At 43.0% G+C, this 27,994-nt stretch overlaps 2 protein-coding genes across 4 annotated transcripts in view; both read left to right on the top strand.

Annotated features, from left to right (window-relative positions):
- Nucleotides 1-118: 118 nt before the first annotated feature.
- Dscc1 (DNA replication and sister chromatid cohesion 1) lies at nucleotides 119-20,685 on the top strand. Its single transcript, XM_052747824.1, has 9 exons — nucleotides 119-1,299; nucleotides 4,354-4,522; nucleotides 6,702-6,836; nucleotides 9,951-10,041; nucleotides 13,775-13,913; nucleotides 14,631-14,683; nucleotides 15,222-15,376; nucleotides 16,755-16,903; nucleotides 19,802-20,685. Exons 1-9 carry the CDS (start codon nucleotides 1,100-1,102, stop codon nucleotides 19,908-19,910), a joined length of 1,200 nt encoding a protein of 399 aa, XP_052603784.1. The 5' UTR covers nucleotides 119-1,099; the 3' UTR covers nucleotides 19,911-20,685.
- A 3,187-nt stretch (nucleotides 20,686-23,872) lies between these two features.
- Taf2 (TATA-box binding protein associated factor 2) overlaps nucleotides 23,873-27,994 on the top strand; it is a 65,858-nt gene continuing 61,736 nt past the window's right edge. For 2 of the 3 annotated variants that reach the window (XM_052747821.1, XM_052747822.1), the window contains exons 1-3: nucleotides 23,873-24,178; nucleotides 24,641-24,694; nucleotides 26,830-26,990. In XM_052747821.1, coding sequence (XP_052603781.1) covers nucleotides 24,095-24,178; nucleotides 24,641-24,694; nucleotides 26,830-26,990 — 299 coding nt within the window. In that variant the 5' untranslated portion in view covers nucleotides 23,873-24,094. The remainder of the gene's footprint in view (nucleotides 24,179-24,640; nucleotides 24,695-26,829; nucleotides 26,991-27,994) is intronic. The other variant, XM_052747820.1, reaches the window with a different exon arrangement.

Below are 27,994 nucleotides of genomic sequence, written 5' to 3'. Positions count from 1 at the left end.
TGGGGGGAAAATAAACAGCAAACAAACTTGTTCATTTCCTTGAATGATTGAATTCAGCCCTTCAATATTCCCAACCAATACATTCTTTTACTTCAACTAAAGTCTAACTTACCGGAATGAGTAGGAGGCCACCCCCTCTGAGAAGAATTATTCCTCTTAGGCTGTTTCAACTTTCATGGGCAGCCAGGTCTGTGGGAGTTCGCTGGCATCCCTTGGAGAGCTCCCAACCAAGCAGTTACAAGTTCATGGATATGAGTCTATGTATGAGTTTTCATCTTAAAACAGTTTGAGGTCATTGCAAACTTTGGTGAAGAAGACATCACACCCTGCAGTGCTGAATTAGCTGTACTCTTGCCTGGAGCCTGCAGGGCCTTCCCAGAACCAGGCATACGGCTAAGGCTTTTAGCGGATAGAAGTTTCACGTGCCACTTAGCACAAATGAAGTATTTAACAAACAGGAGGCGTTATCTCCCATCTTGGATCGTCTCCAAGCCCAAACAAGTGAGATGCCGCATCCGATTCTGCTAGTCCTGGTCCTGGCCTGTCTATATAAAACTGGACAGGGCAATTTTGGAGCCACCATAGATTAGCCTGGATTCAGACTTTGCCATCTCCAGGCTCTGCCATCCCTGGCAAGCATCCTGCTTTCATTTGCATGAAGGGACCAATCACCAGGATTCCTGCCTTACTGGGTCATGGTCACGGGTTAAAGAAATTGTGCACGCAAAATAGCTCATTACCAGGACCCACCACAGCTGGAGAGAAAAGGCAGCTTTGGCGGGAAAGAAGGGGGCGGGCACAGTGCGGCGGAAGGGGTGGGTGCAAGTTCTGTGCTTGGCCCCGCCGGGAGGCAGAACAGCTAACACGACTTTCCTGGAGTCCTCAGAAGGAAACCCGCGCTTGCCCTTAGCAATCCGGGACTTGCACACACGCGGTGAGCAGACTGCCCTGGGACAAGCGCGCCCGGACGCTTTCCGACTTTCCCGGGACACGCCCCGCTCCTCCCCGGAAGGCCGCTCCAGCCGACTTGGCGCGCTTTTGAAGTCCCCGGGCGCTCGGATCTCCGCGGTCGGCGACACGCCCCTTTCGGTGCCGCGGCATGCCTCGGCCGCTCGCTTCGCGGAGGACCCGCGAGGAGGTGGACGCGACGTTGCAGGTCGCCAAGCTGAACGCCGCCGAGCTGCTGCCCACGGTGCACTGTCTGAGCTTCGGTCCCGGCACCAGCGGCGCCGCCTCCGGCGACTTCTGCCTGCTGGAGCTGGACCCCGCACTGTGCCAGCAGCTGGAGGCCGGGCACAGGTGAGCCAGGATGGGTGTGTGGGGGTACCCTGGGCACGCCGATCCCCTCGTGCAAGGCTACCTACCTGTTGCGTTTTGTAGTGTGGGATCTCTGAATGAGGAACTGGTCCAGAGAGTTGCTTTGATTGGGCCAATAGCGGCTCGTGGGCGGATCCCCGGTTTGCTGTCATCTGCCAGGAGGAATCCATGCCTCTCTCTGCTAGACTGACGTATTAGCACGATTCAGCTGAACTTGAGAGAGAGAGAGAGAGAGAGAGAGAGAGAGAGAGAGAGAGAGACTGAGACTGAGACTGAGACTGAGACTGAGACTGAGACTGAGACTGAGACTGAGACTGAGACTGAGACTGAGACTGAGACTGAGACTGAGACTGAGACTCTGCCTATGTGTGATTTGAAGCCAGAGAACAACTCTCGCGAGTTGGTTCCACGTTTGAGGGAGGTAGAATGCCCCTTGTTTCTACAGCTTCACCGAGTACCCTGGCCAGTTCTCGTGTCTCCACCCCCATCTGCCCACAGGAGTGCTGGGTTACAGATGCCCATGAGTCCATCTGGCTTTTCATGTAGGTTTTTACCTGGTGAACTGGCACCTTGGCCTCCCGCTTAATTTATTTATTTATTTATCTATTTATCTATCTATCTATCTATCTATCTATTTATTATTTATTTATTCTTGAACAAGAATTGGAACAAAATGTACCCCTCACTTTTAGTATTGGTTTTTATGAGACAGGGTCTCATGTATCCTAGACTGGCCTCCGCTGGTCTTGTAGCCAAGGGTGACCTTGAACTCCTGATCTTACCTTTCTACTCCTAACACAATGTTTTGAAGTGGGAGTAGTAATAGGATGTAGAAAGAGTAGGTGCTTAGACCCATTGAATCAGTGGTTCTCAACCTTCCTAATGCTGTGACCCTTTAATACAGTACCTCATGCTGTGGTGACCCCCAGCCATTAAAATATTTCATTGTTACTTCATAACTGTAATTTTGCTATGTTATGAATCATAATGTAAATATTTGATATACAGGATATCTGATGTTCAGCCCCCAAAGGGGATCGACCCACAGGTTGAGAACTACTGCATTGAACATTATTGGCACCACGAGTCAAAACACAAACAAACAAACAACACCCCTCTTATTCTTTACACTAACTAAAGGTTTAGTTTTAGAAAAGTCCAGTCTCCTATTTTAGGTTATTTATTGTTTAGTTAAGGGAAGTTGGTTGTGCACAAAAGTATAAAATGCTTTATAGGTAATGAAAACAGAACCAACACCTCAGAATCTCTGTCATCTTCGCCTTTCTCCCCCCTCGTCACCTTAACCTTTTTTAAAAAGACTTATTTATTATTTATTTAACATTTGGGTTTTTCCTGCATGTATGTCTGTATGAAGGTGTCAGATCCCCTAGAAATGGAGTTATAGGCAGTTGGGAATTGCCATATGGGTGCTGGGAATTGAACCCAGGTCCTTTGGAAGAACAGCCAGTACTGTTAACCACTGAGCCATCTCTCCAGCTCCCTCACCTTCACCTTTACAAGATCTTCTTCAGTTGTGGTAAACTCCAGTCTTTAGTCTGGTTTGTAAATAGAATTCTCATGCAGCCTTCCTTTCCCAAGGTCTCTCTGCCACGTAGCCGATGATTAGGCCATGCTGTGAACCTTTGACTGTGCAGAATAAGACAAGGATGCCTTGAGTGGGTACCAGCTGCATCCTTATCCTCTGGGAACTTGTAAGAGATGCAGAATCCCAGGTCTCATCCCGGACCTGAGTGGGTACCAGCTGCATCCTTATCCTCTGGGAACTTGTGAGAGATGCAGAATCCCAGGTCTCATCCCAGACCTACCGTATCCCAGTCTGCCTATCTTCTCCAAGGTGTCTCTGTGTGTATGTTTGAGAAGTAAAGTGCCGCTTTAGCCTGTTTTAGAAGACTGCTGTGGCATTTTCTTTCCCTTTGCTTTTTTGGTTTGTTTGGGGTTTTGGTTTTGTTGTTGTTTTGTTTTTAGAAAGGATCTCAAGTAGATGAGGCTGACCTCAAATCCACCGTGTACTATCTTACTATGTAGCTGAGGATGGCCTTGAACTTCTGATCCCCTTGCCTCCACCTCCCAATTGCTAGAATCACAAGTGAGTGTCACCATTGGCCCTTCAGCCAGCTGCATACCACAGCATCATGACTAAAGCATCTGGGTGCAGTGTCTTCTGGTGTTCTTAGCCTGTCTGTGGTGACATTTGGCCTTCTGGTCTCTTGGAGTCTTTCTTGCCTGTATTTAATTAATTTTCCTTGGTTAGGTACTGGATAGCTAGCTAGCTCTAAGTCCTGGTGTTTTTTTCTGTGGACTCCATTATTGTACCACAGGGGCCTGTATCAGTTTCTTTGCTGTTTTGTGATTCAAAAAAAAAAAAAAAATCAAAACAAACAAAAATCCCACTTTGACCAAGGCAGCATATAGAAGGAAAATTTCATTTGGGCTTATGGTTCCCGATGTTAAGAGTCCATCACTGTGAGAGAGCCTGGTAGCCAGCTGCAGCCATGCAGTGGGAGTAGGAAGCGGAGAGATACATCTTTTATGGCAAGCACAGAGTTGAGAGAGCGAGTTAGAAGGCCAGGTTCTATACTCTCAAAGCTCACCCTCAGTGACACACTTCCTCCCACAAGGCCACACCTCCTAAATCTCCATTGAACCTGGTGGTGGGGGTGGGTGGATTTCTCTTTCTTTCTTTCTTTCTTTCTTTCTTTCTTTCTTTCTTTCTTTTTTTTGGTTTTTCAAGACAGGGTTTCTCTGTGTAGCTTTGGAGCCTATCCTGGAACTCTCCCTGTAGACCAGGCTGGCCTTGAACTCACAGAGATCCGCCTACCTCTGCTTCCCAAGTGCTGGGATTAAAGGTGTGCGCCACCACTGCCCAGCGGATTTCTCCTTCAAAGTACCACAGGTACAGCCCCAAGGCTGAATTTTAAATCTAGAAGCCAGAGGAACTGGGAAGTATTTGAAATGAGATATCCACTAGTGTCTAAATAAGCCGTGTCTTCTGCCCCCACCTCCATTTTCCCGTAGTTTTGTGATTCGAGGGGACAAAGATGAACAAGCCGTGTTGTGCAGTAGAGACAAGACCTATGACCTGAAGATAGCAGACACGTCCAATATGCTGCTTTTCATCCCTGGCTGCAAGACTCCAGACCAGCTGAAGAGGGAGGAAACACAGAGTAACATTGTTCACACGGAGGTACTGTTTTGTCCTATGCCCATATCTGAGAATGGCACTCTGGGTTCCAAGCTTCCCTTTGGTTAAACACTTTTGGTAAAAGATATGTATCCTCATAGGAAGTCTAAAAATTTCCTTACTGAAAGTTTGAAGTGTCTCAGTTCTTTTTGAATTTGTGAATTCTCTTTTTTTCCACTTTGGCCCTTTTTTTTTTTTTTTCTCGGACACATCCAATCTTTCTCTTAATGTGGTCTGTTTGCTATTAGGCAACTTGCTCTGTTTTAAAATTCTTATTTTATTTTATTTTGTAAAAGTTTTGTGTGTGGGTGTTTTGCCTGCGTGCTATGTCTGTGAACCATGTGCATGCAGTGAGTGCCCTTTGAGACCAGAAGATGGCGTCATATACTCCTAGAACTGGAGTTACAGATGGTTGTGAGCTGCCATGTGGGTGCTGGGAATCCAACCTGGGTCCTCTGGAAGAGCAACCAACCAGTTTTTTAAGTCACTGAGTCATCTCTCCAACCCTAACTGACTCATTCTTAAAGTTTTATCCATTTTTAGTAAATTATGCCACAGATATGTTTTGAAAAATAAATCCCTCATACCACAACTAGTGCATTTGGTAGAATTTATGAGGTAGAGAAAGGAAAAAATTTGAGGCTGGAAGGGAATGTGTGTCTTAGTTTTGAAGTTAGGTCAGTTTGTTAATATGGAGCCAAGTAAAACATTGCTTATTTTGGAGAATGCCAATGGTAGTTACCAAACAAAAGTCTCCAACTTCTCTTGGTTGTCACGCATGTGACAATTGAAGCAAAGCCCGTGATTCTTTCAGAATGACTCAGAGTCGCTGTTTCCTTAAAAAGAGAATTGAAGAAGAAACAAGGGGACGTGCTGGGAGTTGTAATGATTCATACGGTATTAGGAGAGGGGAGCTATCAATAAGTGTGTGTGTGTGTGTGTGTGTGTGTGTGTGTGTGTGTGTGTGTGTATGTGTGTGTGTGTGTGTTGTAGCCCAGGCTAGTCCTGAACGTGCTATGTAGTTAGGATGACCCTGAACTTCTGATCTTGATCTTGCTGCTTCCAGTTCCCAAGTGCTGGGACTCCAGGCACACACTATCATCCCTGGTTTCTGCAGTAGTGCTCAGATCAAATCCGGGGTTTGCTTGCAGGTTGGGCAGGCACTCTACCAGTGGAGGTCCCTTCCCAGCCTCCTGTTTTGGGGTTGATTTCTGAGACAGTCTTTCAGTGTTGCCCAGGCTGGTCTTGAACTCTTCATCCTCTTGCCTCATCTGCCTTTGAGCTATATCCCAGGTCATGGGCATATTTTTGTTTGCTTATTTATTTATTTATTTATTTGAGACAAGGTCTCACTGTGTACCCCTGGCTGGTCTGGAACTTGTATATAGTGTATAGACCAGGCTAGCCTAGACCTCATAGAGATCCATCTCCCTCTGTCTCTGGAATGCTGTAATTAAAAGCATGTGCTGCCATGCCAGACCCTGTGTTTTGTTTTTGGAGGTTTAATTTATTTTTTTTTCTTTCTTTTTTTTTTGTTTTTTGTTTTTTGTTTTTCAAGAAAAGGGTTTCTCTGTGTAGCTTTGGTGCCTGTCCTGGAGCTCGCTCTGTAGACCAGGCTGGCCTCAAACTCAGAGATCTGCCTGACTCTGCCTCCCGAGTGCTGGGATTAAAGGCGTGCGCCATCACCAGCAGGTTAATTTATTTTTATTTTATATGTATGGATGTTGGCCTGCATGTATTCTATGTACCACCATGCTTGGCATTTCTCTTATTTATTTTATATTTCTAGTTGTTTCCATCTGGTTGATAGAATTATCGCCACCCACTCATTCTAGCATGTTTCTAGAATATTTTTAGGGTGTGATGTTCAGGTATTGATCATCATTTTCTTAGCAGTGCTTTTCTCCTCTCTCTCTTTTTTTTAATTAAAAAATTTTTTTTTTTCTGAGATAGGGTTTCTTTGTTTAGACCAAGCTGGCCTTGAACTCACAAAGTTCTGCCTGCCTCTGCCTCCTGAGTGCTGGGATCAAAGGTGTGCACCTGGTGGCGGTGTTTTTCTTAACGGGCTTTTCAAAGTAGTTCAGATGGCTGGGAAGGTGCCACAGAGCAAAGATGACTTTGCGGGAATGTTTTTATGTCTGAGAAAGGCCCACAAAGGCTTATGCTGCATTGTGATTTCTAGATCTTTGGTTTCTCTAATAATTATTGGGAATTAAGAAGATGCAGACCTAAATTAAAAAAGCTGAAGAAGCTCCTGATGGAAAATACCTACGAAGGCCCTGACAGTCACAAGGAAGAGGATCCAAGCCGCTCAAAAGTAAGAATATTATCTCTTGGTTTTATTTGAAATTTTAAAATGCTAATTTATTTATTTATATTTATTTATTTATCTATTTATTTATTTAGGGTGTGTGCCATCATCCATTATTGGTGATGGTCTTATTTTTTAAAATTTGTGTTATAAAGGTTTGAACATAACCTTTGGACATAAACATAAAGCTGTCTGGGTAGATATAGAGTGGCATATTGTCAAGGACTCTGCCATTTAAATATGCTTGATGTCGTTTGACCTCAGAAGCTAAGCAGGAGCCTGGCCTGGTGGTATGGGCCCTGGTAACCCCAGTCTTACAATATTGCCTTGATTGGACTAGAATTTGCTGAATCAAAACAAGAAACAAAGCAGGATTGGGCTGAGTTAGGAGATGGATTGGAGACCACCTGGGGCTAGTGTGTGCTTCAGGCTTTAGGTAAGTATATAAAGTGATACCCTGTTACAGTTTCAGTGGCCATTTCCTCATAACTAATGATGCTGACCATCTTTCTTGTTCTGATTTGTTGTCTTTTTTTTGAGACAGGATCTCATTGATCACCGGCTGGCCTCACACTTGCTATGTAGTTGAGGATGGCTTTGGAATCCTGATATTCCTGTCTGTACTTCCTAAATGCTGATATTACAGGCATGCACTACAATGGAGGGTGTCAGTGGCACTGGAGATGGGACCCAGAGCTTCCCACATGCTTCGGGAGCACTCTACCTGGGCTGTATCCCTAGACCCTGATTGTCGTTTTTTTGCTTGCTTGTTTGAGTTTTATTTTGGGTTTTTTTTTTTTTTTTTTGGAGATTTTATTTCATGTGTTTTGCCTGCATGTATGTCTGTCTGTGCGCTGTGTGTTTGAAGTGCCCATGGAAGCCAGACCCATGGACCCACTGAGTCCTCAGAAACTGAAGTTACAGACAGCTGTGACCCATCATGTGAGCGCTGGGAATTGAACCCTGGATGCTGTAGAAGAGCAGCCAGTGCTCTCTTAATCACTGAACTGTCTCTCCAGCCCCGTGGTTTTTTTTTTTTTTTTTTTTTTTGGTTTGTTTTTGAGACTGGGTCTTTCTATATCACTCCAAGCTCCCCAAGCTGGTCTTCTGCTTAATGCTGGAATTCCAGGTGTGTGCCAACATATTCAGCTTTATTGGCACTTTATATATCTTTAGAGAAATGTCTGTTCAATTCTTTTCCCTCAATTTAAATTGTGTTACTTACCTTCCTTATAAAAAAGTGAAATATAGTTCCTTAATAGATATACATGATGCAAAGATTTTTACTTTTACTTTTTTACTTGCTTAATTTCTCTCCCCTTCCTTTCTCCCTGCTTTATCTATCTATCTATCTATCTATCTATCTATCTATCTATCTATCTATCTATCTATTTATTTTTGAGAGAATGTCTTACTTTGTACTGGCCTATGACTGTCTATGTACACCAGGCTGGCTTTGAACTTGGAGCAATCTTCTTGTTTGTGCCTCATGGGTGCTGGGATTACAAATGTGTGCCATGCCTGACTTTGATTTTTGTTTTTGTTTTATGAGACAAGGTCTCACTATGTAGTCCTGGCTATCCTGGAACTCTATAGTCCAGGCTGGCCTTGAATTCACAGAGCTCTGCCTGCCTCTGCCTCGAGTGCTGGAATTAAAGGCATGTGCCACCATATTTAGCCTGACTTGATAAAGATTATTATTATTATTATTTTATTATTTGGGGGTATCACTGTATATACTCTCTTGTAACAGCCCTGGCTGGCCTGGAACTCACCTTGTAGACCAGGCTTGCCTCAAACTCACAGAGCTCCGCCTGTCTCTGCCTCCTGAGTGCTGGAATTAAAGGCGTGTGCCACCACTGCCTGGCAACTTGATTACTTTTTATTGTGATAAAAATACACACCACACAGCACTTCCCATTTTAATAAGTTCAGTAGCATTTAGTGTGTTCATGGTGATGTGCCATCACCAACACCATCTATCTATAGAACATTTTATCTTTATAAACTCCCTACTTATTAAATAATAACCTCCTGCCCCCAGGAAATGGCAACTACTCACTACTTCTTGTCTCTTTGAATTTCACTATTAATACATCATTTAAGTGCAAACATATATTTATTTGTCCTTTTGTATAGATAGGTGTTTTGTTTTTACGTTTATTTATTTGGTATGTGTGGTGGGTGGTAGTGGTGCTCATGTGCCATCACCTGAGTATGGAGGTCAGAAGTCAATTTGCAGGCTTAGGTTTTCTCTCCCACCTTGTGGATTCTGGGCATTGAACTTAAGTCATCAGACTTGGTGGCATCCACCTTTACCTACAGAGCCATCTCACCAGCCCTCTTTGTTTTATTTTTGAGACTGGTGTGTGTTGGACATGTATATGAGGAGGTGGGTGGGTGTACATCCTATGATCTGAGTGTGGAGGTCAGAGGACAGACAGCTTTGTGGAGTCAGTTCTCTCCTTCCATCTTTACATGGGTTCCAGGAATCAGACTCAGGGTATCAGGCTTGCAATGGCAAGCGTCTTTACTCATCAAAAATCTTTAGCTGCTGAGCCATCTTACCAGCTCTTAGACCGGACCTTGATCCCCCTGCCTCCACCTCCAGAGCACTTCCATCACAGGTGTGCAACACCATGACCAGCAAACAGCATTCTGAAGTACAAAACTTGATCCTTTTTACGAAGTCTAGTTGATGACCCTCCTCTTCCTCCCTTCCCTCCTCTTCCTCCTCCTCCTTTTCTTGTTCTTTCTTTGTTTTTGTTTTATAGATAGGATCAAACTGTGTAGCCCAGGCTACCTCAAGTTCTTCTTCCTTCAGCTGGCCAAGGGCTAGGATTACAGGTGTGTGCCATCACACCTGGCTTACGTCTTTTCTTCTGTCATTTGTGTTCTTAGTGTCCTAGTCAATAAACCATTGCCAAGTGCAATGGCGTCAAGATTCGCCCCTGTTTTAAGACAGATTTTGATTTTGTGTTATGATCATTATGCATTAACAGAAGAAACTATTCATGCTGTCACCATCTCTACTTACTACTTCTCCAAAACTAAAAAAGAAAACTAAGAAGGTAATGTTTCTCAAATGATTAAGATACATATCTATTTTGTTTGTTTCAGTATACAACTGAAGATTTGCTTGATCAAATTCAGGCAAGCGAGGAAGAAATAATGGCCCAGTTACAAGTCCTGAATGCCTGTGAGATTGGAGGTAGCGTAACTATTGCCATTCATAATGGCGGGACTGTATCCTAAGCGAGGGAGAAGCTTTGGGACACCTTAGCCAGGTTGCATGCTTGTTTAATTTCCTTTTAGCTTCAAAGGTGATGATATCAGGAGTGGAAGGGTACTTGTTGAGTGTGTGTGAGACCTCGTGTTTGAATCCCAACACACACACACACACACACACACACACACACACACACACACACACACACACACACACGGTGATGATGTTTGTCTTGCACTAGCCTATAAGATGATGGTTACATGAGGTCATTCTGTCAGTCTGTGAACAGAGTGACATTTGAACCACTCACTACAGACCTTTCCCTTTAAAAGTCCTTAAATATCAAGTAGTCTGGTCTTTTCATTTACATCGATTTTTATTTTATTTATTTATTTATTTTGGTTTTTCGAGACAGGGTTTCTCTTTATAGCCCTGGCTGTCTGAGAACTCACTATATAGGCAAGGTTGGCCTCAAACTCAGAGATCCATCTGCCTCTCTGCTTCCCGAAGGCATGTACCACCACACCGGGCTTAAATCAATTTTTTTTTTTTTTTTTTTTTTTGGTTTTTCGAGACAGGGTTTCTCTGTGTAGCTTTGCGCCTTTCCTGGTACTCGCTTTGGAGACCAGGCTGGCCTCGAACTCATAGAGATCCACCTGGCTCTGCCTCCCGAGTGCTGGGATTAAAGGCGTGCGCCACCACCGCCCGGCTAATCAATTTTTAAATAGGTAAAAAATTGAGGCCTAGCAAGGGCCTGGGATTGTGTAAATGACAGACATGGCATCAGTGCTACATCTTTGGATTGGAATCAGGTCAACAACTTCATTAAATTTTCTGATAGCTTGGAAAGTGTGCTGTGCTTCTTCAGATGCTAATGCTGGTGCGCTGATGAACATGCATTATTTATAATTTCAGCACATGCGGAAGATCCAGGTAGGTTGAGCTCAGAGGTTGATGAAGAAGAGTTCTGTGGTGCCTCCCTTAAGGGTTTCATTGGCTTCTGCTCTGGAGTGTAGCATTTTTGTCAGCATTTTTGTCTGGATCTGTAGTCATCACTGAGTCCGTGTTTGTAAGCATCTATGAGCTACCTATCCGTCCGTCCGTCTGTCCGTCCACCCACCCATCCGTTCATCCATCCATCCATCCATCCATCCATCCATCTACCCATCTATCTATTTGAGGCAGATCTCACTACATAGCCCTGGCTGGCCTGGAATTCACTAAATCAGCACTTTTCAACTTATGAGTCTCAACCCCATTGGGAGTCAAACGACTCTGTCACAGGGTCACTTATCATGTATCCTGCATATCAGATAACAGTAGCAAAATTATGAAGTGGCAACGAAAATGATTTTATGGTTGGAGGTCACCACAACATGAGGAACTGTATTAAAGGAAGTAGGAAGGTTGAGAATCACTGCACTAAATAGATGAGGCTAGTTTGGAACTCATGAAAATCCCCCTGCCTCTGCTTCCCAAGTACTGGTGCTGAAGGTATGTGCCACTCGGCCACTATGAACCCACTCTTAGCTTGCCTAGAGAAACATCCTGTTTCTTCACCTATTAGTTAAGAAGAAGGAAATCAGTATGGTTTGTGGATATGCTATTCGTTTTGCTCATAACCTTACAAACAAGATTAGCTTTTGTGTGCCTTGCCCTTAAATGTGGAAAACTCTTTTAAATAAAGAACTGCATGCATGTCCCCCCCCCCTTTTTTTTGAGATAGGGTTTCTCTCTGTGGCCCTGGCCATCTTGGAACTCTCTCTGTAGACCAGGCTAGCCTTGAACTCAGATTCGCCTGCCTCTACCTTCCAAGTGCTGAGATTAAATGTGTGGCACTACCACTCGGCTCTTAATGATACTTTCGATTTTCCAGAATATACAGAAATTTTCCTGGCAAAATGATAGATAGGCATTTGAGTTTATTTTGAAAGTGATATCTGGGCCATTAGTTTTAAATTCCTGCAGGGCATTGCTCTGTAGCTCTGGCTGGCCTAGAACTTGAATTTGCTATGTAGCTAGCTGGCATTGAACATTTGAGATTCTTCTGCCTCAGCTTCCAGAGTGCTAGGGTAGGTATTCACTACCATATCCAATGGCATTTCAGATTCCTTCGCAGAAATAGGGACAGGTGTCTTTCAAATTAATTTTATGGTTAGCATACCAAGAGACATAGTCCACAGTGACATTTGTGGCTGTTGTTTGTTTTCTTCAAGACAGGGTTTCTCTGTGTAGCCCTGGCTGTCCTGGAACTCACTCTGTAGACCAGGCTGGCCTCAAACTCACAGAGATCGTTTGCCTCTGCTTCCTGAGTGCTGGGATTAAAGGCATGTGCCACAGTGCACCTGGCTCACTGTGACATTTTCATGTATGTATCATTATACTTTGTTCTTAGACACCCTCCTACTGCCCCCTCCATCACCTGTCTGCCCCCTCCATCACCTGTCTGCCCCCTCCATCACCTGTCTGCCCCCTCCATCACCTGTCTGCCCCCTCCAACACCTGTCTGCCCCGTCCATCACCTGTCTGCCCCCTCCATCACCTGTCTGCCCCCTCCATCACCTGTCTGCCCCCTCCATCACCTGTCTGCCCCCTCCATCACCTGTCTGCCCCCTCCATCACCTGTCTGCCCCCTCCATCACCTGTCTGCCCCCTCCATCACCTGTCTGCCCCCTCCATCACCTGTCTGCCCCCTCTATCACCTGTCTGCCCCCTCCAACACCTGTCTGCCCCCTCCAACACCTGTCTGCCCCCTCCAACACCTGTCTGCCCCCTCCAACACCTGTCTGCCCCCTCCAACACCTGTCTGCCCCCTCCAACACCTGTCTGCCCCCTCCATTACCTGTCTGCCCCCTCCATCACCTTCTGTCCCCTCCATCACCTGTCTGCCCCCTCCATCACCTGTCTGCCCCCTCCATCACCTGTCTGCCTTCTCTTGGAGATGACCTTCTGCCCTGCAAATAGGCTTCCTTTTGGTTTAATGACAGGTATATTCCTTTAATTTTTCTTCCTTCCTCACTCCCATTAGACCTCTCCCTTATAATCTTATTTCTGCCTTCACGTCGTACATATAAATGTGTCTTCATACACACCTACATACACACACATATACACATACCTACACACACATACACACACACATACACACACACATACACACATACACACACACACATATGAGCGCGCACACACAAATTTAAATCTGGATTCTATGTATTCAAGAAAACATGGTATTTGTCTTTCTCAGTCTCGTTCATCTCTCTTAACATAGTGTTCTCCACTTCCATCCATTTTCCTTCGAATGTCATCATTTCATTCTTCACTGCTGAAGAAAATTCCATTGTGTACGTGTGTGGCCAGTTTCTTTAGAACTAGGGAAAGATGTCTTGACCCCCCAGCGGTTATTGTTCGTGTCCACACCGCAGCAGAATCTGTCATCTCTCCAGTGAGCTGGGCTTCTCTGTGCTGTGAGAACACATTTTCAGATAGCTGTGGACAGAGAGTCACTTTCGGCAGCATCACGCAGCACAGGTTACCTCAGGCTATCCCTCACTGAGAGTCTCTTCCCAGGGCACTCAAGATTGTGTCTCGTTGACAGTTAACAGTAGCCACCACAATGACTTATGGGGAAGGGGGTGTTACTACTTTATTTATTGATTATCTAATCTCTTCACCTACAATGTTCTTTGGTAAGTTTGACATTTGGCATTTGTAGGTTATTGGAGGATTCTTGAATTTGATTATGAGATCAAACTTCTGAATCACGTAACTCAGCTTGTGGACTCCGAATCTTGGTCTTTTAGTAGAGTTCCCTTGAATGTATGCCTGCAGGAACTTGGACCTCTGGAGCCAGAGTGAGTGTTTCCATTATTTGTCCCTGCAGATTTCTTTAAGACAATGAAATTCTTTTTCAGACAAGAAGTAAACTGGGGGCATAGAATTTATATTCTTATATAGAAAAAATTTTTTAAATATTTATTTTTATTTTATGTGTATGAGTTTTTGCCTGCATGTATGTATGTGCATCATGTACATGCCTGCTGCTTGTAGAGGGCAGATGAGGGCCTCAGATCCCTGGAACTGGAGTTAACTGGTGGTTCTGAGCCACCAGGTGGGTGCTTGGAACTGAACCTGGGTCCTCTGTAAGAACAGCAAGTGCTCTTAACTTCTGAGCTGCTCTGTAGCCCAGGGGTGGGGAGAAAATTAAAAATATACAACCAGAAAGGATTTGAGACTTTTGGTCACTGGGGTGAATAATTCTGCATCATCTTTTCTGCTTTTTTTTTTTTTTTTTTTTTTTTTTTTTGGTCACACACACAAAAAAATTACTGGTTGTGTTTGAGCTACTGTATAACAATGAATGTATGACTATATAATTCATGCAAAATGTGTAGCACAGACCTCGTATGTGACATTTCCTAGAATATTTAAATTAGTTCTTTTAAGTATTATTTATCATCCAAGTAATTTAATATTTCAAATCCTTAATTTATATGAGTTTATAGTTGGCAACTGGGTTTAAAATGTTTATAAGATGCTGATCAGTTTTCTTGTATGTTTTAAATTTTCAGAGAAATGATTGAACACTGTCTTAAATGCTATGGAAAGAAATACGTGGATGAAGGTAAAGATTGGAAAGTATTCTTTTTTTTTTTTTTAGTTTTTCGAGACAGGGTTTCTCTGTGTAGCTTTGCGCCTTTCCTGGAACTCACTCTGTAGTCCAGGCTGGCCTCGAACTCACAGAGATTCGCCTGCCTCTGCCTCCCGAGTGCTGGGATTAAAGGCGTGCACCACCACCGCCCGGCTAGATTGGAAAGTATTCTAATAGGGATTTTAAATTGTGTGATAAAGAAGTCTATTGGTGTTAATAAGAACCATGGGACTGTGGGAGATGGACAGAGATACAGGATTCCTTTCAAGACATTCTGTTGAGGTAAAGGAAGTGCTAATATTGTACTGAATAATTAGATAATACAGTATCAGTGAGATGGCTGAGCCAAGTCTGGTGACCTGAGCTTTATCCCTAGTACAAGGTGAGAACAGACTCTTCAAAGTGGTCATCTGAGAGCCCTATGTGTCCATGCACGTACACACAAATAATAAATAGACCAATGCCATTTTTAAAAAGATACGCATGAACCTATCTGACGCCGTTTCCTTAGATGAAGTTTATTTTGAACTGAATGAGGACAAAATATGCCGAGTGACCGCAGAGATGCTGCTGCAGAACGCTGTGAAATTTAACCTCGCCGAGTTCCAGGAGGTGTGGCAGCAGAGTGTCCCCGAGGGAATGACCACTCAGCTTGATCAGCTGAAGGTAAGGCTGATGGGGGCTGTGCCTGGGGCTCTCCAGGTGATATCTGACTGGATGAGGTGATTCTTGTCCTGGAGCTCAACTGGGAGCTATTTTATTTTCCTAGACACCTGTTAGGGGTACAGGGTACAGCCTTCATTTGCCCTATCACAGAGTCCTTTAACTTCCTCCGGTACTTATGCACAGTTGTTGGGGCCACAGATGTGTCATAGTTGGTGGAACACTTGCCTAGTACCCACAAAGCCCTTAGTTCAATCCCCAGCATTTAGGGTAGAGGCCAGAGGATCAGGAGTTCAAGATCATCCTCGGCTACACAATGAGGTTATGTCAGTCTGGTCTAGAGAAGACCTTGCTTCAAAAAAGGGGGGAGGGGACAAACAAGCAAACAAACAACCCCCCTCCTCTCCCCCGACCCCGTGCTCAAAGAATACTGGCCAGAGAATTAGATAACACTGCAAGGCAAGAAATGGCACTCAGTAGGTAAAAGTGCTTGCCACCAAACCTCACACCCTGGGTTTAATCTTTAGGACCCACGTGATGGACAGAGAGAAATGACTCTTAATTTGTCTTCTGATTTCTACACGTGTGCTGTCAAGTGCACATATTCCCTCTGCCCTACACTATAACACACACACACACACACACACACACACACACACACACACACACACACACACAATGTAAAAAAACAAACAGAATCTGGGTGATGGAGTGATGGATAGAGAAATCTTATGGCAACTCAGGTATGGGATTTGAATACCAGAATTTAGGTTATCTAGATTTCCTGTTTCTCCAAGCAGTGGGAATGGAGTAGGTGTCCTCTGTAATCTGGACATGTGGCTCTGGGGCTCAGCAGATGTATCTGAGGAGAAGATGCAAATGTTCCAGTCATGAGCCGGGGCTCTGGAGCCTGTGGGGTAGGGTGAGGTTACCTGGGACGGGTGGAGAAGTAGGTAATGGGCTGGGGTGGAGGTCTGGGAAACGACACATTAAGACAGAGGAGAAGGCAGTGGCGTCCAAGGTGGAAAGAAATGAAAAGGAAAGGGGAGTGGACATTAATAAGAAAATGGGACTGGTAAGATGAGCCAACAAGCCAAGGAAGGGCTTTCTGTACTTGGCAGTGACTGGCCACTGGTGACAAAAGCTATCTTGGTAAAATGATGGCAGTGGCAGCCAGACTGTAGAGGGCAAAGACATCACAGCTTGCAGGAACTGTTTTATGAAAATGGCGCCCTGTAAGTCTTTGGCTAGACTTTCTGTAAAGTTTCATGTCTCTGGTGTTTTAAATTCCTTGGGCTAAACCTAATGGCCAAAGAAACGAGTCATGTTTAAATATGAGATCATTACTTCAGCTGCCCTTTTCCCTTCTTGTCTGTTGCAGGGTTTAGCACTGGTGGATAGGAATTCAAGACCAGAAATCATCTTTTTGCTCAAAGTCGATGATTTGCCTGAGGGAACACAGGAGCGTTTTAATAGTCTCTTCTCTCTAAGAGAAAAGTGGACGGAAGAAGACATCGCTCCATATATCCAGTAAGTAATTCAGTCAGAATGGGTTATGAAGGTTGTTCTGTAAGATGTGGTGTAGGGGTTCAGATTTATGACCTGAACACGACAGTGCTGTGTAGTCCCTGAGGATACTGTGTCCCTTGAAACTTTCTCAGATGGCCTGCCCTATCATTGTCTGGTTATTCATCCTCAAGGTAGAGTGTGTGTTATCTTTTCCCCTTAACATTCCTTCTATAATCATTTCTCTGCTGTCCTTCCTACAAAAGTCACAGTTCTTCCGAGGAGAGTAAGTATACCCATGTCCCAAAGGTAGATACCTCTCATTGATTGCCACCTCCTAGCTTTCCTGCTGCCTGAGGCATTGCTTGTGGTGTTCTTTTCTTCTTTTTAGTTATATTTATTCATCTATTTAATCTTTGTGTATGTGGGAGTGTGCGCATGTGTGTGTGTGTGTGTGTATGGGTGGGGGTGGTAAATGCTGGTGCCCCACCCCCACACGTAACAACCAGTGTGGTACCATGAGTGCTGGGATCTAAATCCCAGTCCTCATGATTGTGGAGCAAGTGCTCCTAACCACTGAGCCATCTCTCCACTCCCACTCTTCCTCCTATTGAGGCCAGTCCTCCCTCTGCTCTACAGCCATCTCCTCTGGCCCTCTTTGAGACCTGGCTTCTTGAGTTCTCTCTTTTCTCCCATACTGGGTCATCCTCATCACACATGGTCTATAGTGTCACCCAGACTGCCAAGCAACCTGCTGACCCCATGTCCTTTTCTCTCCTTCATAGGAAAATGCCTGATTGAACTAGCCAAGTGCTCTACCACTGAGCTTTATCTCCAGCCCTGTTTATTTGTTTGAGGGAGAGCGGGGGAGTGTGTGTCATGGCTCATATGTGGAAATCAGATGACAGCTTTTAAGAGTGGGTTCCTTCTTTCTGTGATGTTCAGTCCCAGAGATTGAACTCAGGCCATCAGGAAGCAAATGCCTTTATGTGCTGAACCATCTCATTGGCCCTCGTCCTTCTTAAGTTTGCTTTCTTGCTTGCTTGCTTGCTTGCTTGCTGCTTCCTTCCTTCCTTCCTTCCTTCCTTCCTTCCTTCCTTCCTTCCTTCCTTTCTTTCTTTCTTTCTTCCTTTTCTTTTGTTTTTGTTTTTGGAGACAGGGTTTCTCTGTGTAGTTTTGCGCCTTTCCTGGAACTCACTTTGGAGACCAGGCTGGCCTCGAACTCACAGAGATAAGTTTTCTTCCTTTTTCTTTTTTTGAGATAGGTTCTTACTAGGTTGTTTGAGTAGGCCTGGAACTCACTCCTATTTCAGGTAGGCCCTCAGTCTGTGATTGTTCTACTCCCAAGAGCCTAAGATTACAGGGTTACAAACCTGTACCACTAGGCCCAGCTACATTCCCTCTTTTGCTCATGGTTCCCTGGGTACCCTCATCCAGGCCTGAATAAATGTAGTGACTTTCATATTCTGTTTTCAAAGTTGATGTTTACCATGACCTACCAATTGGCAAACATTGAAAAGTACCAATATAGTGAGTCTTCCATGTTCTCACTGCCAAAATTCCATAATTAACTCATTTCCTCCATCCTTTAAACCTCAGATCATAGTATGCTTTTTCTATTGTTTAACATACTACTAGTGGCCTCTGCATTATATTTACAATCATTTACAATATATTTAGCAGGCCCTTTCTGTGAACTTTCTGGCCCTCTGTGTTCTAGCTCTCTTTCCTCATGTCATCTCCTCTCTCCTCAAATTATGCTTCAGGCAGTCTTCTTTTTGAGGTAAACTAAAGTCCCAGAAGTGCAGGCAATCTAGACGAGCCCATACTTGACAAGCCTAGGATACAGGTTCTTTGACTTTAGACGCTTCCATATCACATTGCTTCTATTTCTAATTAATTTTTTTTAAGGTTTATTTTACTTATTATGTATATGGTGTTTTGCCTGCATGTATACTGTGGCCAGAGGAGGGCGCCAGATCTCATTACAGATGGTTGTGAGCCACCATGTGGTTGCTGGGAATCGAACTCAGGACCTCTGAAAGCACAGCCAGTGCTCTTAACCGCTGAACCATCTCTCCAGCCCCCTCTATTTCTAATTTAAAGATTACATGATATAATGGAGATAACATAGGACTTTGAAGGCATACACACACGATGGCAAAATTTGACCCTTTTTAATATCCCAGTTTGTTTCCTCATATCTAATACAGGGTTGAAGAACTCCTTACTCCTATTCTTGTGAGGGTTAAGTGAAATGATACATCTAATCTACCTAGTTCAATGAAGACTTAGAAGCAGTTGTGTTGTCAGCCGCCAGCTCACAGATAATAACATGGAGACTTCTTATTAATTATGAAAGCTCGGCCTTTGCTTAGGCTTGTCCTGCTAGCTCTTATACCTTAACACATTTATATTAATCTATGTTTTGCATCGTGGCTTTTCACCTTTCTTTCACTCTATGTCTGATTCCTTCCCATGTCTCACTGCCATCTGATACTGTGCCTAGATTCATCTCCTCCTTCCTCTCTGTCTGCCCAGAAGTCCCACCTATCCCTCCTGCCAAGCTATTGGCTGTTCAGTCTTTTAGTACACCAGTCACAGCAAATACATCTTCACACAGTGAACAAATATCCCACAACAGAGTTTTCACTGTTCTTTTCACATGGCTATTAGAAACATGGCTTTAAGTCAGATGTTATAGCACACACCTTTAGTCCTGGCACTCCGGAGGCAGAGACAGGTGAATCTCTGAGTTCAAGGCCAGCCTGGTCTACAGAGGGAGTTCCAGGACAGTCAGGGCTACACAGAGAAATAAACAAACAGAAAAATGGCTTTAGGAGGTAGAGATAAGTAAGCAGTACTGTATCACGTTATGTGCCCTAAAATATTCATGGTATTTGTTTATTTTTATTCCCACAGAGATCTGTGCGGAGAGAAGCAAACTATAGGTGCGTTACTTACTAAATATTCTCGTTCTTCAATGCAAAATGGCGTGAAAGTTTATAATTCAAGAAGACTCATCTCTTAAAAGAATGGCAGACTTTTTGGGGAGACTAAATAGCTTTATAAAGTTCCTGGATGTAATAAAAGAAGATTCTCTTGCATATTTTTATCCCTGACTTTTTTAAAGATTAAATTTTACTAATGACTATTGTATATGTACATGATGTGCGTGCATGGGTACATATGCTGCGACATGCGTGTATAGATCAGAGGACTTCCCTGTAGTCTTTTTTTCTCCTCCCACTTTTCAATTTCAGGGATCAAACTCAGATTGCCAGGTTCGCTCAGCAAGCACCTTTACCTGCTGAGCCAGCTTGCTGGCCCTATTCTTGGTTTTTAAAACCAACTCTTTGAATACTTTTTCTCCTCTTCCGCATTTTGTAATTGTTACCATTTCTTATTTCTCCAGTGCAGTAAGATATTTCCATATCCTTCAGGTTACACTTGCACAATGCTCACTAAATACAAGGACAAAAAATAAAAGCTGGATGGTGATGGCACACACCTTTAATCCCAACACTCGGGAGGCAGAGGCAGGTGAATCTGAGTTCAAGGCTAGCCTGGTCTACAGAGGAAGTCCAGGACAGGGCTACACAGAGAAACTCTGTCTCAGAAAAAAAAAAAACAAACAAACTGTACTTATATATCTTGAAGTCTGTAAGATTCTATGTGCAGAAAGTTCTGATTTTCACATATAAACTCTGTATCTTAAGATTTGGTGTCCTAGTTATTAATATACTTAGAAAGTTTTCTAAATAACTATTAATCTCATACAAAAATTTATTCTGTTAAAAGGTGTTTCTAAATTAAGGGGTATATTATACATTAGTCAGGATGCTCTAGAATATGTATATTATATTATAATATAATCTTATATATGTTTTATAAAATACATAAGCATATACTAATTTTATATCATATATAATTATACATAATATATAAAATGTATATGTATATTATAATTATATGTGTTAATCTATAATTATATATGTATTTATATATCATAAATATATAGTTATATATCACATATGCACACATCATATACATATGCATATAAATATATACTATATATGTATTTATATATAATATTTATGATATATTATGTCATATTTTGTATTATGTATTATATACATGTAACATCATATAATATATAATGTAATATGCAATGTTTATATAATATTCATATAACACATGCTATATGATATTTATAATACATAGCTATATAATTATAATATATAATATATATATTAGACTGACTCACAGGTTGTGGTCCAGTTAGTCCAACAATGGCTGTCTACCAATGAAAAGTTTAAGATTCCAGTAGTTATTCAGTCCATGAGGGTAGATGTTACAGCTGCTCTTTATCCTCCAGAATCTGGAAGAAGTAGGCTCTAATGCCAATGAAGGAATGAACTTGCCAGTGAGAGTGAGAGCAAGCAGGCAAAGAACAAAAGCTTCTTTCTTCGATGCCCTTTATAATGGCTGCTACCAGTTGTGGCCCAGACTAAAGGTGGATCTTCCTACCTCAAAAGATCCAGATTAAAGTTGGATCTTCTGACTTTAGATATTTAATTAAGAAAAGTTTTTCATGGGTGTAGCAAGCTGCTTGGATTTTAGTTAATTCCAGATGTAGTCAAGTTGACAACCAAGAATAGCCATCACCAGTAGGAGCCTTTATATTAGTTATTTATTACATTGCTGAAGTTGGCTTAACACTGGCCTTGGGTTATTTAACTATGTACTGTGGGTAAAGTGTGCATAACCCTGCATCCTCTATGAAGAACACTAGGGAGCAGTACAATCCCCCACACAGGTAAACTCACTAGAGAATTATAAATCACTTCTAGTTTTGGTAATCCCTTCCTTTTGTTCACTGGTTGCCCCACTCTCATTGAGGCACCATGCTCTGCAAAGTCCTGGCACTCTCTGTGTGCTCTGGCTCTGGTTTTCCCCAGTCTGTACATAGAAGCAATCAATGATGACCCACTGGACCCAACCCGTAAAGACCTACCAGATTCAACTATGAGCTACTGTGATTGCTATTCTTTGTTGTCAACTTGACTATATCTGGAATGAAGTATAATCCAGAAATGGAGGGCACACTTGTGACCCGGATCTTGAGGCTGGAACAAACCTGCCTTTAATCCAGACTTTGAGGCTGGAAGGCACACTTTTAATATGGGCCACACCTTCTGCTGGAAGCCAATATAAGGACAATGGAAGAAGGAAGGGTTGGTTCGTTCTTCACCTGCTTGCCCTCACCTTGTCAGACATCCATTCCTTTACTGGCAATGGAGCCTACTTCTTCGGGATTCCAACATGTGCAAAAGACCAGCTAAGACACCCAGTCTTGCGGGACTGAGCAGCTACTAGATTCTTGGACTTTCTATTCACAGCCAGCCATTGTTGGACTGCAGCCTGTAAGTCATTCTAATAAATTCCCATATATATATGGAGAGAAAGAGTCATTCTGTAAGTTCTGTGACTCTAGAGAGCCCTAATACACCTACTATATCCAGTAAGTGAAGGCCTACTAGATTCAACTATTGACCTACTAAACTCAACCAGTGACCAATCAGAAGCAATTGAGGTAGTGTTACCTGTTGGTCTAGAGCAGTGGCTCCTGACCCGTGGGTCATGACCCCTTTGGAGGTTGTATATCAAGTATTTATATTATGATTCATAACAATAGAAAAATTACAGTTATGAAGTAGCAACAAAAATAATTTTATGGTTGGGGTCACCACAACATGAGGAGCTGTATTAAAGGGTCACAGCATTAGGAAGGTCTAGAGGTTGACACCAACATTGATTCAGCCACTGACCTTGACCAGACCACAGACCTTAGGTTAACTACATGTATATGTATCATGGAAACACACAGACTTTTGTTTCCTGTACTAATGTTGAGACGTCGCCTCCAGCTTTCCACAAGAAGCCAGTGAGCCCACAGATGGTTATAAGACTTTCCAGACAGCTTTCTGAGTTAAGATTTTCAGCAGAGGTATGGAAAGAAGTGCGTTCACCTCAGTGTATCTTTATAAAACACAGTAAAAGTTTCCATTATCACTGCACTCCCCTTCACTTTCTGAGGAGACTAACTTGGAACAAGCCTACCACTGCCCTTCTGGGGCTTATACTTATATAACTGTAGAAAATGATGGAAGTCTGAGGATGCTCCCAGCAAACAAAGAGTAAGGAAGTGGTCCTGCATGAGGGCAGTTGTCAAGCATTTATGAGCTCTACCTTTACACTGTATGGGTTTAATAAATAAATGTTCATTGGGAACAAATAATTCCTAGTTCTGGAACGTTTGATAAAGTTATGACTTTATTTTCCTAATTGGTTTTGGTTTAGACCAACGTTCAAATAATTTAAAATCAGCTAATGAACTTGTCAACAGGACCCTTAGAAACGGTAAGTTAAATCTACGAAGGTGGCAAAAATGTTAGTGGACAATCCACAATTAACAGGGAGTTAACAGATACCGGTTTGCCACTTTGACCCTCAGGAACAGGAAATGCATAATACATTGGCGCCAAAATATCTTTAAATAAAAATTTCTGTATTTATGGACGTGATTCGATTTATAGCTGCAGATTCATAAGAGATGCCGAGGCCTTGGGACATCGGGGCTTGAGAGTGCCCTGCGGTCTAGTTACACATTTGCAGTTTAAACCACAGGGTGCAAATGGGTCGCGTTTGCTATGGACACAGCGCAACGTCTCGGTTTGGGGACCATTTCCAGCTCCTAGCCCCTCACCTCGGTTATACCTGGCGCCTCGTCCTTCACACTTAACGCCCCCTCCCTTCCTTCCCGCTCTTCTCGTCTCACCCAGTAAATCGTTCCTCTGTTCTTAAGTTTTTAGAGACAAACGGGAAAACAGGAGCCAAACCTAAAGACCTAGCGTCAGCCCTCAAGCCCCGCCCACTGACGCCCGGACCAGACTTCCGGGTTCTGCCTCCGCCGGGTCCCACTTCCTCTGACGCAGCGGGTCAGAGGTGACCGGCAAGATGTCGGCCGTCAGCGGCATTGAGCGGCGGTAGCGCGGCTCATCTGTGTGACAGGGGCCGGGCGGAGGCGGCTGAGAGTGGCCGAGGAGGGGAGGCGAGGCCGGGTGGCCGGGCGCTCAGGGTGCACGGGCCGCCGCCGGGAATGCGCCACAGCCCCCCGAGCAGCCGGCAAGGCGAGCCCCGCCGGAGCTCTTCATGCCGCCCACCGGCATAGAGCCCTCCAGGATGAACAGGAAGAAAGGAGACAAGGGCTTCGAAAGCCCACGGCCGTACAAATTATAAGTACCCCGCCTGCCCCCCATCTCCCTGGTTTTCACCCTTCTTTGATTTTGTTTTCACTGTTTGCGTGAATGACTTGATGGGGCTGGGAAACGAATGGGGAATTAAGAGTCCACGCCAGTGGACCTGACGTTTGCAGAGTGGAAACGTTTTGAATGACAGCATTGTTCAGCAGATTTCGGCTCCCGCCTCCTCCCGCCTCTCGCAGGCTCATAAACCTTTTTAAAAGTACTGCTATAGTTTTGTCAAGGTAAACCTTTGCATGGGCTCTCGCTAGATTTAAAATAAGCAGATTACTCATTTAGTAGACTTTGAAGATATAAACTTAGCAAGTTTGCTGGTGCGGTTTTTGAGCCGCTTAGAACATAGTTCTTATTTGTACTTGGATACAGCTATGCTTTTATTTAATAATAGTTGTTTTCTTTCTTTCTTTTTCTTTTCTTTTTTTTTTTTTAATATACAACCCATCAGGTCGTCTGTATCAACAACATAAACTTCCAGAGAAAATCTGTTGTGGTAAGATCATTCCCAGTCACCATAAAGCATATAAGTCGCCTTTCACAGTTCTTAGAGATTCTGTAATCTTCCAGATGATGGATGGTGCCTCAAGAATAAGAAATTAGAATTCGAGTCTGTTTGATTGTCGTATACTTTTGCTATATATGTTGCTTCTGTTCTCCCCACCTCTATCTTTTCCTGATTAAAATGTTTAATACATTAAATATGTTGTGGAATAGACAGTCTTTATAATCAAGCACTTTCACATGCATAAGACAAGAATAAGCCTGTAGTGAGATTTATCCCGTGAATAAATTAAAACGTACACACATTGATTCATTTGGTTCTGCTTGCTGGTTTTCACTTAATCTAAGCTCATTTATTTAGAGTAGTCATTGAGTGATTGACAGGGTGATTTAAGACAATTTTTGGGCTAGGCATGGTGTCATACAACTTAAGTCCTAACACTAGAGGCAGAGGCAGACAGATCTCTGAGTTTGAGGTCAACTGAATCTTCATGGAGAGTTCCAGTCCAGCTAAGACTACATGGAGGGAAGGGAGTCTATGTATTTTGGGATTTCTGCTACACTGGCTCACGGTTTACACCTTTTCTTTTTCCAGCACAGCATCTTGCTATGTAGGCCAGCCTAGCTTCAAACTTGTGGCCATCCTCCTGTCTCCACTTCTCGAGTCCAAATGTTACAAGCATGTGTTACCACCAGCTCAGTGTGTACTTTTAAATACACTGCTTTTCTTCACAATATTTTTGCCCTTGCTTGTTCCGATGTCAACTGTGGATCCATGCTGATGGTCTGATTTAAGAGTTTGTGACTCTTACTTGGGAATTGGGAGCATAGTGACTGTACAGTTGCATGTTTTTGAGGAGTTGGTCTAAAAGTTATACAGAAAATATTCACAAACTTTATTTAAATACCTTGTGCCCAGAAGATTATAGAATAGTAGGAACAGATAGGTTTAGATCTAGCTAGCATTTTCTTAGCTTTTTTGATTTATATATAAAAGTTAACAAGTTAAAATACTTTCCAATAGTACATATCTCTTAGGGCGTCTGTGTAAATGTTTCCAGTAGCATTCTTGTCCTCAGAGTTGGTATCAGGATTAGAGAGGACCTCAGAAGGTAATGTGGCACTGATGTGTAGAAGTAGCCATTATGTCCAGTCTTCTGTGCCGATGGTTTGATTGCTCCTAGATAACTTCTGTTGGAACCTCTAACATCTTTGTACTCACTACATCTGAAACATTTGATGCCAATCAGGAACATGAAAATCACTGCACATGCATTCCATATTTCACCCATCTTTCCCATTGAGTCAGTGCAGGATGTTGGTAAGAGTATTCAACAGTCAGTCGTATCATAGAGAGTTTCTTTAGATGGACTGCACACCCCTCAGGTAACATGGCAGAGGTGTGTATCATGTAGGCCTGCTTGGCAGGAAATTGGTCAGCATTTGGAAGTACTGCTACTCCTGCTTGCTTTTGTTTTCTCTGGCAGTACTTGCTGATCCATATTTCCTCATTTAACTCCCATAAGGAGACTCACACTTGTTAGTTTCAGTAGTGTAGTTTTTTTAAGCAGATGGTCTTTGTGCTATCAGATTCTTTTATATCAACCTCCTGGGTGTGACTTTTTCCCATACCACTTTCTGTTCCTCCAGCCTGTTGTGGTTGCAGTCTGCCTAGAAATACTTGTATTTGAGACTAGTTTGTGTTTCACTTTTCCAGTCAATGACTTATCACAAATTGCACAGATGAATGAAGCACCAGGCTGGTAAAATCTAGATAAATTATACTCATCCAGCCACTGGTATAATTAATGATTGAAATTAAGATTCTTGGAGAGCACTCACATTTGTGTAGGTATTTGGAATTTTATCTTTGGAGGTAGCATATATAAGTAGCAGTTACAGAAATATGCTCTAAAACATTCCAGCATTTTTTTTCTTTTGGTTTTTCAAGACAGGGTTTCTCTGTAGCTTTGGAGCCTGTCCTGGAACTCACTCTATAGACCAGGCTGGCCTCGAACTCACAGAGATCCGCCTGCCTCTGCCTCCTGAGTGCTGGGATTAAAGGCGTGAGTTACCACCGCCCAGCTTCATTCCAGTGTTTTTAATAGCTGTTCTTTATTTTTACAGGGATTTGTGGAGCTGACTATATTTCCTACAGTTGCAAACTTGAATAGAATCAAATTAAACAGTAAGCAGTGTAGGATATACCGAGTTAGGATCAATGACCTGGAGGCCGCTTTTATTTATAATGATCCAACCTTAGAAGTTTGTCACAGTGAATCAAAACAGTAAGTTATACACCTTAAGAAGCATATGTTTATGTGTCATTCTGTCTGTTATTTTTAATGATTGTCATGTTAATGTTTTTCAACAAGTTTTCTACTATTATTATAGCAGATCTATATGTTGTATAATTTCTGTTACTTTTACTGCATTGAAAATTTGGCTCAAGCATTTTTCTACTTTTGTCCAACGTAGTAAGTTATTAAATTTCCCTTCCTCATACTACAGCTTTAAAGAAGTATTATCTGGGAAGTTTCAGTAGATATTTTTAGTAAATTGTCTTACCCAGTTTTCTGCTTTAATGTTATGTAAGAGTTTACTTCATAAATACCAGAAACTAGTTTGAATGAATTGGATGGTCGCCATCATCTTCAGACCAGAGACAGTTTAAAATAGTCTTTTAAATGTTTGCACTATGTTGAGTATCTTAGGAAGTGCTGCATCTACTGTCAGCTGTATTTGTGGGCATTCTTAAAAAGTCTTCATAGCACTGGATCTTACTATTTCTGTGCTTCTCGGTATGTTGTAGTGGGATGCCAAACTCAGCTTTAAACTCTTTTCAGTCAAGATGGTATTTTAACTGGCCTAGGATAGTGTGTCATATTGCCTTAAAGCAGAGTTCTCAAAGTGTGTTCCCAGACAAGCAATATCGCCGTCATCTAGGAACTTTTTAGATCTGTCAGATCTCAAGTATTAGCCCAAACCTACTGAATCAGACAGCATGGAGTCCCTCAAGTTGTGCTTTGCAAGCCTTCTAGATGATTCTGAAGAGTCTGAAGCTTGAGAACACTGCAGCCAGGGATTAGAAGACTTGGGGACCCAGGTCTTAGCCTGATGATGCTAATAATCATTGGTTTAGAATCTTTCAAGCTCAGGAAGGAGATAGGAAAATGGTGTTGGAAAAGTCCAGGGATCCTCTCCTGAAAGCTCCCTTTTCATGAAGGTGAGTTGCTAAAACCCCAGTGTTCTTACTACGCTAGTAGAACTGACATAAAAAACTTGTCCCGAA

The sequence above is a fragment of the Peromyscus californicus genome, unplaced genomic scaffold, assembly GCF_007827085.1.
Source record: "Peromyscus californicus insignis strain IS unplaced genomic scaffold, ASM782708v3 Scaffold_20__1_contigs__length_68692818, whole genome shotgun sequence".
NCBI classification, from domain to species: domain Eukaryota; kingdom Metazoa; phylum Chordata; class Mammalia; order Rodentia; family Cricetidae; genus Peromyscus; species Peromyscus californicus.
Note: the sequence above shows the minus strand (reverse complement) of the source record. Positions and strands in the feature narration are given on the sequence as shown.